At 35.4% G+C, this 17827-nt stretch overlaps 1 protein-coding gene across 4 annotated transcripts in view; it reads left to right on the top strand.

Annotated features, from left to right (window-relative positions):
- Positions 1 to 17827, top strand: part of LOC143230018 (transcription factor AP-2-epsilon-like) — a 162035-nt gene that overhangs the window by 52502 nt on the left and 91706 nt on the right. Inside the window, exon 1 of one of the 4 annotated variants that reach the window (XM_076462963.1) lies at positions 16481 to 17146. The exons of 1 other annotated variant lie outside the window; for it this stretch is intronic. In XM_076462963.1, the coding sequence (XP_076319078.1) occupies positions 16991 to 17146 (156 nt within the window). In that variant the 5' untranslated portion in view covers positions 16481 to 16990. Of the gene's footprint in view, positions 1 to 16480; positions 17147 to 17827 lie in introns of those variants that run through there. 2 more of the 4 variants (XM_076462965.1, XM_076462966.1) reach the window with 2 other exon arrangements.

Raw genomic sequence — 17827 nt, 5'->3', positions numbered from 1 at the left:
TCAGTTATAGGAGTTTTGTAACTATATCTGTCCACACTATACTTAGCACAATGTCACTGGTCCCTTGTTTTATAGGAGCTTTTTTAACTAAATTAATTTTTGATATGTTTCGTGTAAATCCATCATGCCATCTTTCTTGAGACATTATCAAATTTAAAGTACAGAAGGTTCACAACAGTCATTATTAATAATATATGTACGAAATAAAAACAGCAGCTACATTTGTTTTTTCCGTTCTTGCTATCAACTTACGAAACTGTAATGCGATAACATTATGGTAGAAACAAAACTAATACTTAAAACACACGTGAGTGTTGTATTTAACTGATTGTTACAAGAATGAATAAACAAACATTATTTTATGTTTGAAAGAGAATTTCACATGGAGCTCTTTCCTTTGTAATTGAAGTTGTTTTTTTTTGTTAACACGTTTGTTGATTTTGTCAATTTCGTGTTTCATACATTGGTACATATTAACCTATTTGAAGAACGTGTTACAAATTTTGACAGTATATATATTCTGGCAGGTAATGCACATATGCATAATGTCTGCTAAAGTAAAGACCCTTAAGTGACATCTATAGTTCAATACATGTGGCTGCTATTCCGCTGTATGTAAAAAAAATATGCATAAACACATTTAATCTTAAGAAACATATCGATATTTACGTGGTTAGAATTTCGCTATTTAAACACGAGTTTTTTTTTTGTAGCAAATCACACACTACTCGCTGCCCTTCATGAACCTTCTTATCTCTAAATGTAATTGCTTGGTTTTTAAATTTCCTTCTTCTATCATCTCGTCGCATTGAGACACTTGTTAACAATGTCATTTTATAACGAACAGTATTAATAATTGGAAATGGCTATTATGCGATTTGAATTATGATATTTTTCTTGTGTTTGGTAAATCTCTAACTTAAGATTTTTCTAAATTTGTTTTGAGGGTTTAATTTTCTAACTTGAGCTATTTAATTACCTATAATTACAAAATAAACAAGTGCTATTTATTTGTTGATTTGCGTTTTATATCACTGAATTGGTTCGCAACTTAAATGTACATTTAAATCAACCTTTCTCAGATAGAGTGGCGATCAGTGCGGTTCTTTGAAGTATAATTATAGTGGGATTTAGTGCGGTTTGTTGTTTTTTTTTTTATTTAGAATTTTCGCGCAAGGTTACACGAGGGCTATCTGTGCTTAGAGTTCCTAATTTAGAAGTGTAACACTAGAGGGAGGGCAGCTAGTTATCATCCACCACCAACTCTTGAGTTGCTCTTTACCAATGAATAGTAGGAGTGACCTCAAAATTGTAACGCCCCATGGCTGAAAGGGTGAGTACGTATGGTTGGAGGGAGATTCCAGCCCACTATACTCAGATTACGGGTTGAGAGCCCTGACCACTTGGCTATGCTGGGCTAAGTACAAGAACTTTAGTTTGATTTGTTGGTTATTGACCGTTCACAGATATAGTAAGTAAATATCTTACTTCAAATTTGGCAATTGCGTGGATTAACTGCGAAGTACATACTCTGTGAAAAAGTAAAAATAAAGTTAATTTAATTAGGCTAGGTGAGGTTTCATTGCACACATATAACAGTAAAATTTCATTTGGTTACGTCCGGTTAGGTGAGATTTTGCTTATCCGTATAAGAAGTGAAAATTTAAGTGGGTAGGTTACATTAGTGATACTGTTTTTTTGGGCTTTCGTCAGTGTGATGACTTGGATTTTCCTTTATACTACAAAATATTTTGTATTTCACTAGTACCGGGGACCCTCACTGTAGCAGCAAATGTTTTTCTACTGATAAATGCAAACAAAATTAGGTTTTTGGTATTTTCGTGTCTGCATTTATAACAAACTCTACTAAAGGCTCTGTGTCATCATCAGTTTTGAACCATCAACCAGAAGAAAGTCAGTCAGCTTTTAACATCCTTACATCCTACCTTCCATGCTAAAGAATTGACTGTGGTCAATAGGAAGGTATTTTGTGGTCCATCACGGATTCTAAACCGGCTCCTCAGATTCGAAATGTGTCTCTACCAGAAACTCTTTTGAATACCGAAAGTAATAAAAAATAATAATCAAAATAAATCGTTTAAATGCAAAATAAACATAGTATTAATATTTTTACTCTAATTCTGATGTCTTGCAAATTGATGAAAAAATAAACTATCATTTAATCCACTTCGCGCAAAAATAGTTCGTCAAGCACTTTTCTAATATAAATAGCGATCCAAATATAATGTCGGCCTTTAAAGCCCCGGTGCTGACCGAAATACCTCATTGTCATTGGTTATAACATATATTGTGTGCGCGATGTATTACTGTACGCTATTTAATTTTGTTTGGGAGCTATTATTAATGATGATATTGGTTCGTTTGTTTTTGAATTTCACGTAAAACTACGTGAGGATTATCTGCGCTAGCGGTTCCTAATTTAGGAGTGTAAAACTAGAGGGAAGGCAGCTAATCACAACCACCTATTGTCACCTATTGGGCTATTCTTCTACCAACGAATAGTGGAATTGCCCATAATATTATAACGCTCCCACGGCTGAAGGGCGAGCGTTTCTAGTGTGACGGAGATTCAAACCCGCGACCCTCAGATTACAAGGGGGGCCATGCCGAGTCAATTATATTGGTAAAGCTGTTTTTCCTGATATAATAATAGTATGTTATATTGTATATAAACATTCCGATTGATGTGAAATGTAACAATACTATAGTAACATAAATTAAAGGAACATAACAATAAGTATTCTAAACCCTAGTGGGCTGTTAGTAAGAGGGTTTGCAGAAAAGTTTGAAACACTGGGAAAAATTTTGAAAAGCAAATTAATGTTCAGAAATCGAGAGCAATGACTGGAGGCAATAAGTGACCATCATGACGAATAGACAAAGCTAGAAGAAACAAATCACATTACATACCCTTAATGAGGGCAACACACGTGCAAGTCACTGTTGTTTTTCTCATTGCAAAACCAAACAAAATATCTGCACTCCGTACATCGCGGAGAATCGAACCCATGATTTTAGCATTCTGAGTTGTCGTAAACTTACGGTTCATCCACCAGGGTCGTGCATAAAGAAGATTGTTACAAATATTTCAATGATGCAAAACAAATAAGCAGGTCAGATTGAATAAAGATTTAAAAGTAGGCATCCTCCAAGATCCATGTTTTACAGTTTGTTGCTATGGAGCAAAGAAATGTACAATGAGAAAAGAAGACAGTAAACAGTTAGCGAGTTTTGAGGTGTGGGTTTAGACTATAATGAAGGGAAAAAAAACACCCTGCCATTTTGGATGGATAAGTAATGAATAACTTCTCGAAATGGTGGTGAAAAATAGAACCACTGTTTGAGGAGATGGTACGATAAGAGAGATTCAAGGAAGACGGATTACACAGAAACAACCAAGTGATAGCAAAAGAAGGAGAGCTGTGGACAGGAAGAGAGATAAGGATTGTGTGTTAAGATGAATTGGGAGATAAACATTCTTAGCTATATTTGTAGCGTTAAAAATATACCAAATGGTATATTTTGGGTATCGTTTTTAAAGTAGTTTTTTTCAGTATTGATAACGTTACTTGTTTCGTTGATACTTGTTTATTTTATTCATTAAAGTATAAAGTTTGGTTTGTTTTGAATTTCGCGCAAAACTACGTGAATAATATCTGCGCTAACCGTCCCTAATTTTGCAGTGTAAGACTAAAGGGAAGACAGCTAGTAATCACCACCCACCACTAACTCTTGGGCTACTCTTTTACCAACGAATAATGGGTATTGACCGCAGCATTATAACGCCCACACGGCTGAAAGGGCGAGCATGCTTGGTGTGACGGGGATTCGAACCCACGACCTTCGGATTACGAGTAGAGTGCCTTATCCAAGTAATGTGAGCGAGAAAAGCCCATTACAAAGACTGTTGTGTTGGAGAGCCATTTAGTTCACGTCACGTACAAACGCCACCTGGACAGCGATTTTGTGTCAACAACCATTGGCGATAACATATACGAAATTTAGCTCGCTTAAATGATTGGTACTGACCTATTATTTCCGATTCCATTCAACACCATATAAGTACCCAATATCGCTTTAATTTTTAAAAATTTGGATAATGTTTAAAATTGTTTTTATATAGTGGTAAAATATTTTTTATAGAAAATATTGCGAGACTCTTTCTACTAAAGATTGGGTTTTGTTGCTAGACGCAAAACTACAAAATGAATTATCTTTGTTGCGCTTACCTCGGGTATCGAATCTTTTTTCTTTCAGTTATATACCTTCAGACTGACCGTCCTAATGTTTTTAAATGTTGGTTTTTAGTATTGTGGACATTATCTACAAACTATTATTAGAGCATAAACGTTACATAAGAGTTTTACCAGAAGAATTAGGCAAATGTTCAATAAGAATATAATTAGTAATAATTAATTTTGAATGGAAAACATACCACAAAAAGAACGTCTATATGACTAATTTGCCTTGCGTCATCAGTTAAATGATTTACACATACTCAAGAAAATATAAACCACTGCTAATGTTTCGGTAGGTCAACGGTAAGTTTACAGACCTGCATCGTAAACAAGACGAACGGATGCACGAAACGCTGCGATATTAGCAGCGTTCGAAATGGTTTTTGGTTTTAAGCACAATGTCACACATGCTATTTATGCTGTGTCCGGGGTATTAAAACCTGGGTTTTAGTTCGAAATGGAAAGCTGTACAACTTTAGAGCAAATTTTGTTTGCCACTTCCCTTAGCAACAAGCCTGGTAGTTAAGGAGGCTCTCGGTTCGCAATCCAAAGGTCCCAGGTTCGGGTCTTCTTTATCAAACATGGTCACTCTTTTGGTCGTGGGCTCGTTATAAAGTGACGGTCCATCCCAAAAGGGCTGATTAGATGTCTCCTCTTTAGTCTGTAACTATTAAATTAAAGATGATTTGCGCAGATATCTCTTCTGTAGTTTTGCGCAAATTTCACAACAATCCAAACCAAGCTGAGCAACAACACAGGAAGACAGTTACGGGTTTTTGTAAGAGACTAGTTTTCGAGAATGTTGTTAATGTGTTATCAGTATAGTTTCTATTTCCAAGATGCAAAGGAATTCTATCCATTTAAGGAGTGCTAGTTAATCCTTTAAGTAGTGTGATGTTACACGTATGTAGATATAACAGCTAAAGTTATCAAAAATGCAAAGTACGTCACACTCAAAAGCGTATTTCTAATACACCTTTTTAACGTATTTGGAGAAATACATTATTAAATACATATAATCATTATATATGACCCGGTAGTTAAGGCACTCGACTCGTAATCTGAGGTTCGTGGGTTCGAATCCCCTTCACACCCAACACGCTTGTCCTTTCAGCTGTGGGAACGTTATAATATTATGGTCAATCCCATTCTTCGTTGGTAAAAGGTTAGCCCCAGAGTTGGCGGGGGGTCGTGATGACTAGCTCCTTTCCTTTAGTTTTACACTGCAAAATTAGGGACGGCTAGCGCAGGTAGCCGTCGAGTAGCTTTGCGCGAAATTCAGAACAAACCAATCATTATACATAAAATGATAAACAATTTATTACCAGAATGCTTTCGAAAGATGGGTCTAGATTAGATGGACACTATAATGCAGTTTATCATATTCTGCCCTCAAAAAATACGAAATTATATTCACATTTGTCTTTTTCAACGGATGGTGACCATTTTTAGCAGAAGATTGAGGTATATGCCCCTGTTTCAGAGTTAAAAAGCAAAAATACTGTGAAAAATCGGTTGCTATATTAACAGATAGATCTTTTAATTTTGTCACCTTGACCATTCAAAATATAATGACACCTAAGCTGGGTCATAATCCAAACGTGTACAAATTTGTCGAAATCCACACAGCCATTTTTCGATAAATCCTGCTGACAAACACAGACACAGGCGGTGAGAAAGAGAATAACCGCATGACCTTTGATGGAAGATGTAACAAATAGATCATGGAATTATTTTTGGGTTCCCTCAATTGGACAATATTACTTCTAGGTAATGCACCCATTTATAATTGATGAAACTATATTTTCCTAAAGCACGTATCTGTTTATGATACAGAGCTCTTTATGTAACGAATTCAGGGAAAAATATTTGCTACGTCGTATACTTATGATGCATGCTAAAGAATGTCAAAATTTCTTCTGACACAACAGTATTCCAAGTGGTCATATGCCCCCCCCCATATTGCTGTTCCTTTGTTTCCATGTACTGTTATTTCAGATCGCTATCACTAAACATTGGGGTTTTAGTTTGTCATTACTGCTGTCCTTGGAAGGTCGTCATTTGTTGCAGAAACGACTGGTTTTTATCGAACATGGCGCACACCCATAGTAAATAAACTCGAAGTACCATACACAGCTATGGTTTAAAATACCTCAAGGACAAACCAAGCCGTTTGCGGGGAGTGTCTTCAGTTTAATGAATCGGCTCAGGTTCGAAAGAACCTGACAATTATTTCAACTCCTATTGTGAGGCGGGAAATTCCTTGTATTTGAAGAGGGTGTCCAGGAGATTCATGGCATTGGCTAAAATGGTTTGTTCTGAGTACTTTTGAAAAGTTACATTAATATGGTAACATTTCTATGGATATGTTACTATTTCCGTGAAAATGGTCGGAAGAAATGCCACATATTAAAACACAAAACATCCCAGATGCTAAGAATGGTGCAAGTTAACTTTGCATGTTAAGTAAAGTTAGATAAAAAATATAGCTTCAGAAATGTTTGTTTCTTTAAACCTCATAATATGTACCTATTAAACTATTTTCTATACCATTTGTTGAACGTTTTACGAGTCTTCTTATCCGTATTATTCGCGAATGTTTAGTTTCTTTAGTTGAAGATATACAAGTTTGATATATTGCAATATGTACGTTTTAAATGATTGAGAAATATATTATCTAAGTTATTTGTTCAGCGATATCTTCAGTTCTGACTAGTTATTTGAAAACTAACCAACTTAACAACGGTCACACTTTTCTGGTTCATAATGCTTGCGCAAAGCTACACAAAAAGCTACGTACAAGGAGCTGCCCCTGGTTTTAAACAGTCAACAGCTTTCATTTGACCGAGCATTGAGATTGGATTACCACTCTTACAACTCAGCCACAACAATAAAGTTTAGAGCACGTTTTCTTTTTGTGGCAACAGATCTCGAAGCATGAATCCTCGGATTCACAGCTCGAGTATGCTAATCAGTAGGCAAGCCCCTCACACCATCAGGGTTACACCGTGTAAACCTCTGTAGAGCACGTTTTCTTTTTGTGGCAACATATCTCGAACCATGAATCCTCGGATTCACAGCTCGAGTATGCTAATCAGTAAACAAGCCCCTCATACCATCAGGGTTACACCGTGTAAACCTCTGTAGAGCACGTTTTCTTTTTGTGGCAACATATCTCGAACCATGAATCCTCGGATTCACAGCTCGAGTATGCTAATCAGTAAACAAGCCCCTCACACCATCAGGGTTATACCGTGTAAACCTCTGTAGTCGATTTCGACCCTTAAATCTAGAACGATTCGATAATGAACAGTATTAATCGTAGGTTAATATGTATTCGATCTGTAACATTCAATGGCTGTTGCTCTAAACGCACCAAAAAAATCAATCAATCAATCTGGATTTAAAGCAGTTTTCATACCTCAGTTGCACATACCTGAAGATAACGTTCGGTCCGTTACCTTGAGTTGCACAACGATAAGGCTAGACGACCTTATTGAAATTTTCTATCACATAAACTTAAAAAGGGCGAATTTACTTCTGCAGAATAATAGAATTCTAGATCAATACAACAATTGATTTCTGTGTTCTAGAAAAACAAATTCTCAATAATACTAAAAATCATAATTTTTATGCAATGGAAAACTGTTGAAATGATAAAAAACAAAAGTTTCTACCTTTTCTTCGAACCAATGGTAGTTTGATGGTTCTTTTGACGTTCGAGTCAGTATATTATAATGGTTCTCGGAACACCGCAATTATGATGAATTTACATACAAGTAGACTCCGCCTTGTTTTAGAATGACTTAGTATATTCGAAGGAACACGAAGCGGCTCAATTGAAACTTGAATATCTCGTTCTGTCACGAAGGCGAACTTGTTGAAAAACGTATTTCCAATTCCGTCCGTAGGTAAACACTGAAGCAAGCAAAATCATGAAGATTACTTTGTTTAAATAGAGCCAGCTTTTAAAAAAACCGATCGGTTTTTATTAAATTTGAGTTCATTACGGTATTATTGTAATTAAAAGGACACAAAGTTGCTCGTTTATAAAACCTGATCGCAAGTCTGAATATTAATTTTATTTAATTATTAATAGCTACACTAGGCTATTTGATCATAGCTATTCCTAATATTCAAATTACGCGTGTGCGTATTGGTGGAAGTACTTATAGTAAAAGCAACGTCGGGCTATCTGCTGAGCCACCTAGATGAATCGAACTCCTGATTTTAGCGTTGTAAATTAGTAGACTTACCACTGTACAAACGGAGGGCAACTATAGAGGGACGAGTATCCATCACCAACTATTGATCTGCTATTGAATAAGTGGGATTTAACCATCACTCTTGCAATACACCTACAATCCTAAATCACAAAGCGGTTTTTGTTTAGCAACAAGAGGTCACAAACCATGGATCTTCAGGTTCGCAGTTTGGGCACGTAGGCTACGTCCGGCCTACTGAATATTGATAAACGTTTAGACATTAGTGAAAACATTTCTTATAAAGTGTGACAAGTATCTGCGACATATCTGCGAAACATATATAAACCAAGTATAGATTTCTTATAGACATTTATATGAATTGCCTTGCTTAATCAGGCGGTTAAGGCTCTCGACTTGCAATTCGAGAGTCGCGAGTTCGAATCCCCGTTCCGCCAATCAAGTTCGCTCTTATTTTTGGGGGCGATAATGTAATAACCAATCCCACAATTCGTTGATAAAAAGAGTATCAAAGGAGTTGGCGGTGGGTGGTGATGACTAGCTGCCTTCTCTCTAGCCTTACACTGCTAAATTAGAGACGGCTAGCATAGATAGCTCTCGCGTAGCTTTGCGCGAAATTCGAAACAAACATTAATATAAAGTCTATCGTAGAAAATCCATTAGTTTATGAAAGAATTTCATGCAAAATATACTTTTCGTAAATGAACATTTAACTCTGGCATAACTGAGAACTGAATATTCTATTAAAATAAGCACACCAACGAAACCTTCAACGATACACAAATGAAAGTTGACGTATTTAATAAACCTGGTAATTAATTATAACTCGACATTTTTCCTAATTAAATTATATGCATATTTATACAGAAATATTTAACAGAATTACTTGGCAAATAAAGATGAAGTAATAAAACAATTAACCTGTTCAGCAGTTAAGAACGTCAAATTTAAGTTTTCTATGTTTTAACTATGTTGAGACTTCGTAGTTGAAACAGCTATTTCAAAAAAAAAAGTGTTCTTTAAAAAACAAAAGCAAAGCGCTCTTAAATTTCGCACAAAGCTTCACGAGAACCATCTGCACTAGCCGTTCCTAATTTAGCAGTGTAAGTCTAGCTGGAAAGCAAACGACAACCACCCACAGCAAACTCTTGGGCTACTCTTTTACCAATGAATAGCGACATTGACCGTCACATTATAACGCCCACACGGCTAAAAGGGACGAGCACCTTTGATGGGACGGAGAGTTGAACCCACGTTCCTTCGATTGCGAGTCAAGCGCCCTAACTACCTGGCCATGGAACATTTATTTTAAAAATTCAGTTTCATAACGTTTTAATGTTAATATTAGATTTATAAACCAAGTTGCACAATCCAGATCAAACCTTTTAGATATGCGACATTTAGAAATACAATGAAGAGCTGCGAAGGGCAATTGTTGTCTTCTTCCCTCCAGTTTCTCTGTTTACTACAACAGCCTTCCTCATTATTTCAAGTCTTTCATTTCTTAATGTCTTCCAGTGCCACAAGAGTACGTTTGCAGACTTAGAAGCTAGAAAGAGGATTTCGGTACCCGTGGCTGGCAGATCACAGAGAGTCTATTGTGTTTAAACTATACATCATTACTAAACTCATAATATTCCTGTGCAAGTGTTTCAGCTCTTATAACTCTTTTATCTTCAAGCATTGCTACTCATTACTTATTTATCCTCCTCGTATTAGCTTTCATAACTATCAATTTCTATATAACGATCTTTTCCAATAATTAGTTAGGCCTGGCATCGTCAGGTGGTTAAGACACTCGACTCGTAACCTGAGGGTTGCGGGTCCGAATCCCCGTAGCACCAAACACCGTGGGGGCGTTATAATGTGACGGTCAATCCCAATATTCGTTGGTAAAAGAGTAGCCCAAAAGTTGGTGGTGAGTGGTGATGACTAGCTGCCTTCCCTCTAGTCTTACACTGCTAAATTATGGACGGCTAGCGCAGATAGCCCTCGTGTAGCTTTGCACCAAATTCAAAACAATCAAAAACAGTATAGGAAGTATTTGCGTTAAAAAACGCAAACAAAAAATAAGTATATAATATTAATAATAACAGCAGATTTAACGATAATCATGTTAAATACCAAAATAAACTCATTACGCATGAAAAGTCTTATATGAAACGTGCCACCAACTTACTTATACTACATAAACTGTAACTAGCATTTACCAAATTATTTAAGACTAAAGTAAAGTATATAAATAAAAATCGTGGTATATATTCCGATTTAACACTTAGCATCACTGGAAAAGATGCAAAGCAATAGAGGGCGCTCAGAAGAGACCTTCTCTTCGCCCTACCTACTCGTGAAGTTAAATTTAACTGGGCTTGTGATTAATGGTTAAACCGACAATATTTAAATTTAACGAAATTATGCTACAATCAGGTGGCAAATGGCCGTTGGTTGTCTGCGAGAGGTTAAATATTGACTCCTAAAATATTAAAAACAAACACACACACACACACAAAAAGATAAGGATTTGTAGATCCAAGAACCTCAGAATTTGCTGGAAGGAGGAACGGGAGTACTCCCGAGTAAACCCACCTTCACGATCAGGGCGCCGAAAACAGCTAAAACTGAGTTAAGCTCTATCAGCCTTTTTAAGATCCAGAGAATTGATACATGTAGATAAAAGTCAAGCGGTTCGTTTAACCCACATGTGTTTAAAACACAAAATAGTTCCTTATTCTTAGAACATATATTATTTAAACCTTAAAATTTAAGTTTTACTCGAGGTTATATATACTTATTGATAAACATTACACAATAAACTATTGGGTTTTATTTGTTTTTGAAGGTATATCTACCAGCAAATTGTAGTGTTATACCAAGAGAGATTTTTAGGTATGTTATACATCTCCACTTTAGAGGTGAAAGCTCTATGGATGTGCTACTGATCATAATCATATTTTAAACATAAACCTGAAAACACCACAGTTAAGACAGCTACTTATTCAGCCTAGCATTGAAAAAGTGAAACATACTTGATCAGTTACAAAATTAATCTAGAAAAAATAGTACTGTCACAATACAATTTCATGAGTTTTGAAGATTTATTTTACAGTAAAACTTTCCAACTTTCAGAGGAATGTCACTATCGGTGTTACAATATTATAGAAAATAGAGATATAGGTTACATGGTACAAAGTGGTTAACAAGATCAAATGTGCCCCTCTTTTGTTGGAAGATATAGGTTACATGATACAAAGTGATTAACAAGATCAAATGTGCCCCTCTTTTTGTTGGAAGAAATAATGAATATTTGGAAAAATTTATAACAAAACACAACATTCCAGTAAACACGAATTTATTAAAAAAAACAGGTATAAAACTAAAGTCTATATTATGTAAAAACTCTCTGACAAACACAACACCAAGATTATTTATAAATACAATGCAACAACTGCCACGACTTCTATATTGGAGAAACAAGCAGAAAAATGGAAACCAGATTCAAAGAACAAAGAAAAAAAACACTTTCATACGTTTTTGAACACTGTAAATTAAATAAACACAACATAACCATAGAAAACATCCAGATACTAAATAAAAAAACAAACATAAACAAACGCAAAAATCAAAAAAGTCCTATTTATAGAACAATTAAAGCAAAAATTAAACCAATATAAAGGAGCACCACCTTTATACCTATACTAATTAATAACCTAACATCTAACTACAACGCTCCTTACAATCCCGTACTAAGACATGTGTCCGGCAACGGTCAGTTTCAAACTCTCTTTTCGTTAACCTAAATATAATCCAGGAAGGTTCAAACGTTGTTTTCTGCTTTATTAGTAAAAGTGTTAATACCCATACCAGCCGTCCCGAGATATAGTGTAATATTTGACCGACTACAATATGTGGCGCCATCTGTTAGCATTTGTTTACTATTTTATTTTTTGTGTCATAGCACACGCTTGAACAACGTAAGTTTAGTTAATTAAAACTGTGTGATTTCTGAAACGTAAAACTGTAAAATTTAGTTTCTTAACACAAGTCGTTTAGTGGAATTTTAGAATTCTTCCTTTGTTAATTTATATTGATGTAACTACATTGTGTTTAGAGGGAAATGTCTATTTACATTTTAAGAAACCATATCTATAACTGAACGCGATATCTCGTGACAATTTAAGGTTATATTTATTGAGTTAATTTAATAAAATAAAATAAAACTACTAGAGAAGAAGGGTGGAGTTCATCAACAATCTAGGTTGTTAATGAAAAAACGTTTCTTATGTTCAGGTATTAATTGGCCTGGCATGGCCAAGTGTGTTAAGGGGTTCGACTCGTAATCCGAGGGCCGCGGGTTCGAATTACCGTTACACCAAACACGCTCGCCCTTTCAGCCGTGAGGGCGTTATAATGGGACGGTCAATCCCACTATTCGTTGGTAAAAGAGTAGCCCAAGAGTTAGTGGTGGGTGGTGATGACGAGCTGTCTTCCCTCTAGTCTTACACTGCTAAATTAGGGACGGCTAGCGTAAATAGCTCTTGAGTTGGTTTGCGCGAAATTAAAAAAATAAAAACATGTATATATATACATTTAAATGATTTCTTTTCCAGAATTGCTATATGATAACCTCTAGGTGGAGCACATTGAATAAGTTTTGTTTTTTTCACTGACCATAAAAAAAAAAGATGAACTGACCAATTAGAAAAACAAAATACGATTTTCGCCCTTTTAAACTTCTTACTAAAGAGCGAGAGTAATATTTTTGTTGTTTTGTGTGAACATTTTCCTTAACAAGTATACATTTAAGACAAACCGTAATCTGGAGTGGCAGGTTGTGACAACAAAGTAAGATTGTCAACTTTCAACAGTTTGTTATTGTATGTTAAGACTTCATTACCTCTAATTACCAGAAATAAAGGTTCAGAGTAGTGATAGAACGTTTATACTCTTCGTTCAGTTTCTTTAACGCAGATTCTGATTGGTTCAGATGAAGTGTGTGTGTTTATATGTATACATCAATTCATAGGTAAATCGAAAGAAAAAGAATTATATCCTTGTGTACATAAATGCTGTCCCACGTTTGATATGATAAATTGTGTCCATAGTTCGCAAAAGGGGTCTAGAAATAGTGGGCTTTACCACATATTCGTCAGTTATTTTCCTCTTGAAACGTGTAGTTTGAGCTTGTTAGAATAATTTAAAACGTCTGTTGTAATTTATTATAATTACACGTGTTTGTTTCCTGGAACTAGTTGTTCCTCAGAAGAGCATTTCATTATTTAACACTCGTAGCTTTTATTATTGAGAACTAACGACATCGAGTCAGAGTTCATGTTGTTGTTTTTTTTTAAAATTTTACTTCTTCAGTTGATCTCTAATCTCATGCAGCACTTAAGGTGATAAATTAACCAACTGGAAAATAAACTTTTCTTCTTGTTATCAGAACCATCCTCAAATTACGGGTTACTTTTAAGGAAGATTGTAACATTTTATCTGATCGTTATTAGTAGTAACAGTTCTAAAGATTACAGTAAATATGCACGTGTACAACATAAGTATTGGTGTGCTTGCCAGCAGGGAAGAATAATCTTTGTTGTAAGCTTGATGTATTTTACACGTTGGGAGGGGTTTGTGAAGTCTCCATGAAATTGATTGGACATATTGTAGAATTGCAGCTTAATTATGTTAAACTTCAAAAAAAATTTTTTTTTTTTCGTTCATTCTCATCTACAACGATCAGATGAAATAATAATTATGAAAAAAAAAATTTGTGCATTGTTTGAGATTCTGCAAGAGGGCGCTTCATGCCAGCTGAATGTATATCGTTCAATAGCACAAACATATTTTTATTGCATTCGGAATGAAAATAAACTAATACAGGATATAAGATAGTGGAGAAAATAACAAATATAAATTAATAATCACGTAAAGAATGAATGTGATGAACATGAGAAGACACAATTACCTTCGGTGAAGTAATATTTCTTGATTATAAAAATATTAAGTGTAATTAATTTGGACAAAATGCACAAACAGAAAGTTCGTATCGGTGCATGTTGTGAAGCCATATTAATTGTTCATTAACTTAACCATTTATACTTCTAAACACAGTAAGTTAACTCATGCAAACGCTTCATAATGTTAAAACTGTAATGGAAGATGCGTTACTGATCTTATTAAACGTAAGACGATATTAGAACATTCAATCCTATTTTGATGTATGCAGCTATGAATTGTATCTCACGTACGTAACTAAGTTCTGAAAAAACTTTTAAAGACGTTTGTTGCTTCTGGATTTTTTTTCTTTTTTAGAACAAAACGTTTGTTCGTTTGGAATTAAGCACAAGGCTACACAATGGGCTATCTGTGAGCCGCTCACAACGGGTATCGAAACCTGGTTTCTAGCGCTGCGAATCCGCAGACATACCGCTTTGCCAGTAGGAGGCTTCAGCAACCATTACAGTATACCGTACATTTACAATATGCACAGAATAATATATATATATATATTCAGGTAACATATGCGTAGAACATACAAATAGTTTTTCCACTAGTAGAAAATTAAAACCCTTCAATGAGTATTCTAATGCATCAGTGTCTAAGATAAACATTTTGTCTTTGTGAATACATTTTCCAGTTTGAAAAGTGTTCTGACAATAGGTTAGCAGTCTATTGATGTTGTAGTCCAGCAATATGGCATTGATATACGTCAGAACCCGCCCTTCTTTCTTATACAAATCTGGAGGTTCGGGAATGTTTTGATGAACCTCTGACGCCATTTTTGAATCTCCAAGTTTAATATGAACTATATGTAATGACTTTTAACCTATCGCCTTAGTGGTGCAGCGGTAGTCTTGCGATCTTATAACGTGACGTTAAAATCGGGGTTCAGTATCCGTTGTAGGCAGAGTGCGTGCAGATAGTCTCTTGGGTGAGTTTTTTATATGAAAACAAAGTCACAACTTTACCTTCAAGTTGAACATGTAAACACAGTTTACATTTAGGATTTAATATTGGACGTATCATTTCAATGCTGTATGAAACTCCTTAAATCACGTTATCTTAGATACTAGTTATCATTTTTATACACACAAACACGTGTGTGTTTGTATCAACTTAAAACATTTAATTAGCTGGTATTTTAGTACCACCTTACAACATTTGTTATATGGTACGTTTATAGCACCTTGCAACGTTATTAATATAGAAAGGGGGTATAAACACACCAAATAATTATCTGGTGTGTTTGTACCATTTCACCTGGTTTGTTTATAGCACCTAACAATATTTATTTTCTAATGTGTTTGTGCTATCTGACACCGTTAACTATCTCGTTTAATTTTGTCACCTTGTAACATTTTTATACAGTGTGTTTCTACCGCCTTACAAAAATATTTATCTGGTTTGTTTGTACCACCTTACAACAATATTCATCTTGTTTGTTTGTACCACCTTACAACAATATTTATCTTGTTTGTTTGTACCACCTTGTAACATTAATTATATGGTGTGTTTATACTGTCTTAACGGTAATAATTATATGATATGTTTATACTGTTTTGCAACGTTAATTATCTGGCACTTCGACCTATCCCGGTTTTGTCGATTATATTCGCGTTTAGTTTTTGCATAAATCACGTTCTATTATTTTATCACTAGCCGCGTGTTTGATTTCATGTTTCCTACTGATAAACAGATACCGTAACAGTGGCCATTTTCAGCAGTAATAAACGAACGAATATGATTGAAACTAATTAGTCTTGTTGATGTTATCTCGTTGGAAAGAAAACAAAATATCACTAAGGACAATAGCGAGAGACTCTTTCTTAGAATACGGAAGCGTCGATACTCGTTTGGTTAGGAGTCGATAAATTTAGTTTACAAAAGAATTTCAAAGTATAAAGTAAATCATTCGTTTACGAAGTAAAATCAAAAATTAGCAGGCTTAGAAATGCGTTGAAGAGTTTTGATGCTGTCAACCGTACCATTCCGAAAGGAGAATCGCTGGCGTCGGTTGTGTCTGTACCGTCTTCCTATTACTGTATCTAACTCTCAGTTTTTCCTACAGCCATTTATACTTCAATCTGAACCTGGTGGCAGGTAATCAGACAACCCTTATAGTATTAACTTTCTATTCCACTCCCTTCTTTACCCTCACAAATCTTCCCCCAACCCCTGCTCAATCTAGTTTTCTCTGCCCGCTGTGACGTACAATAACTTCTACTGTTTCACAACCTGTCCCTTACGTTCATAACAGGTAGACGTAGCCCATCGGACCAGGCAGTCTCAGTAGAAGTGCCAGCAAACCCCAGAGGGAGACGAATAAAGTTCAAAAATAACTATAGGCTTAGGCTTAAGTTTAAGTTTAATCAGGGCCTCGTTTCTGTAAGGAAGGATTCGCTTCTATAAAAATGTTTTTATTTAAATTCAGCGTTACCTGCAGTTAACTAAGGGTTGAAGTAGAAAGCGCACAGCCTTTTTTTAATTAGTGTATGGTTCGTGTCCATCCAAATGGCGCAGCTTAGCTCTCTGGCGGGAGCAAACAGCCCTTCTCAACAGAAGAGAGAACCTCCACAAGACAACGAGGATGTAACAGGTCAGCTTTCTCCAGGTCATGACATCAAGGATGACATACCTTCGGCGTTTGAACTCATAGAATCACCAGAGGTGTGGTGAAGTACAATACACATATTTAAGATAAGGTGTTATATATACCTCAAACGCATCCTTCAAAAATTAACAATTTTAGACAAATTTATAAGGTGAAGTAACTTTCTAATCGAACTATTGTCTCGTTACGTAATTATTTTTTGGTTCTCATGTAATGTTGTTTCGTTAAGCAAAGCTGTCCAGCTAGTATATAATTCTGATTTGTCATATATATATATATATGTATATCTTTACTTAAATTCGGCTGACACAGTTTATTTTTACAGCATTTGTTCACTTCAGGTAGATTGGAAACAAAATGCATACGTAAAATAAGGTTGTCAGTTATTTATGTGGAACAAGTAACGTAATACTAAAGGGAACATCTCAACCATTTCTTTCATTAATGTGCACAACCAACATGTGTTACGAATAATTGTCGCCATGAGCAACATTTTTTGTTTACTTGCTAAGAATCAATCATTGTGCTTAAACTTGTAAGCATGTCTGGCTTGCGGCGTCAGCTTGAGCCTGCGGGCGGCTGGCTACACGCTTTTGCAAGTGTGACGTTCTGTGTACGGCGATAGGTTTGTCAGAACCAAAATAGTGACGCTGTTTTGTGAAATACATGTTTTTTGTTGTTGTTTTTTTTTTGAGACGCTGTAATAGCGAGGATTCGCAAGTTCTTTATAGATACGT

This window comes from Tachypleus tridentatus, chromosome 10 (assembly GCF_004210375.1).
Source record: "Tachypleus tridentatus isolate NWPU-2018 chromosome 10, ASM421037v1, whole genome shotgun sequence".
Lineage (NCBI taxonomy): Eukaryota > Metazoa > Arthropoda > Merostomata > Xiphosura > Limulidae > Tachypleus > Tachypleus tridentatus.
This window is presented reverse-complemented; position numbering and strand designations above follow the sequence as displayed.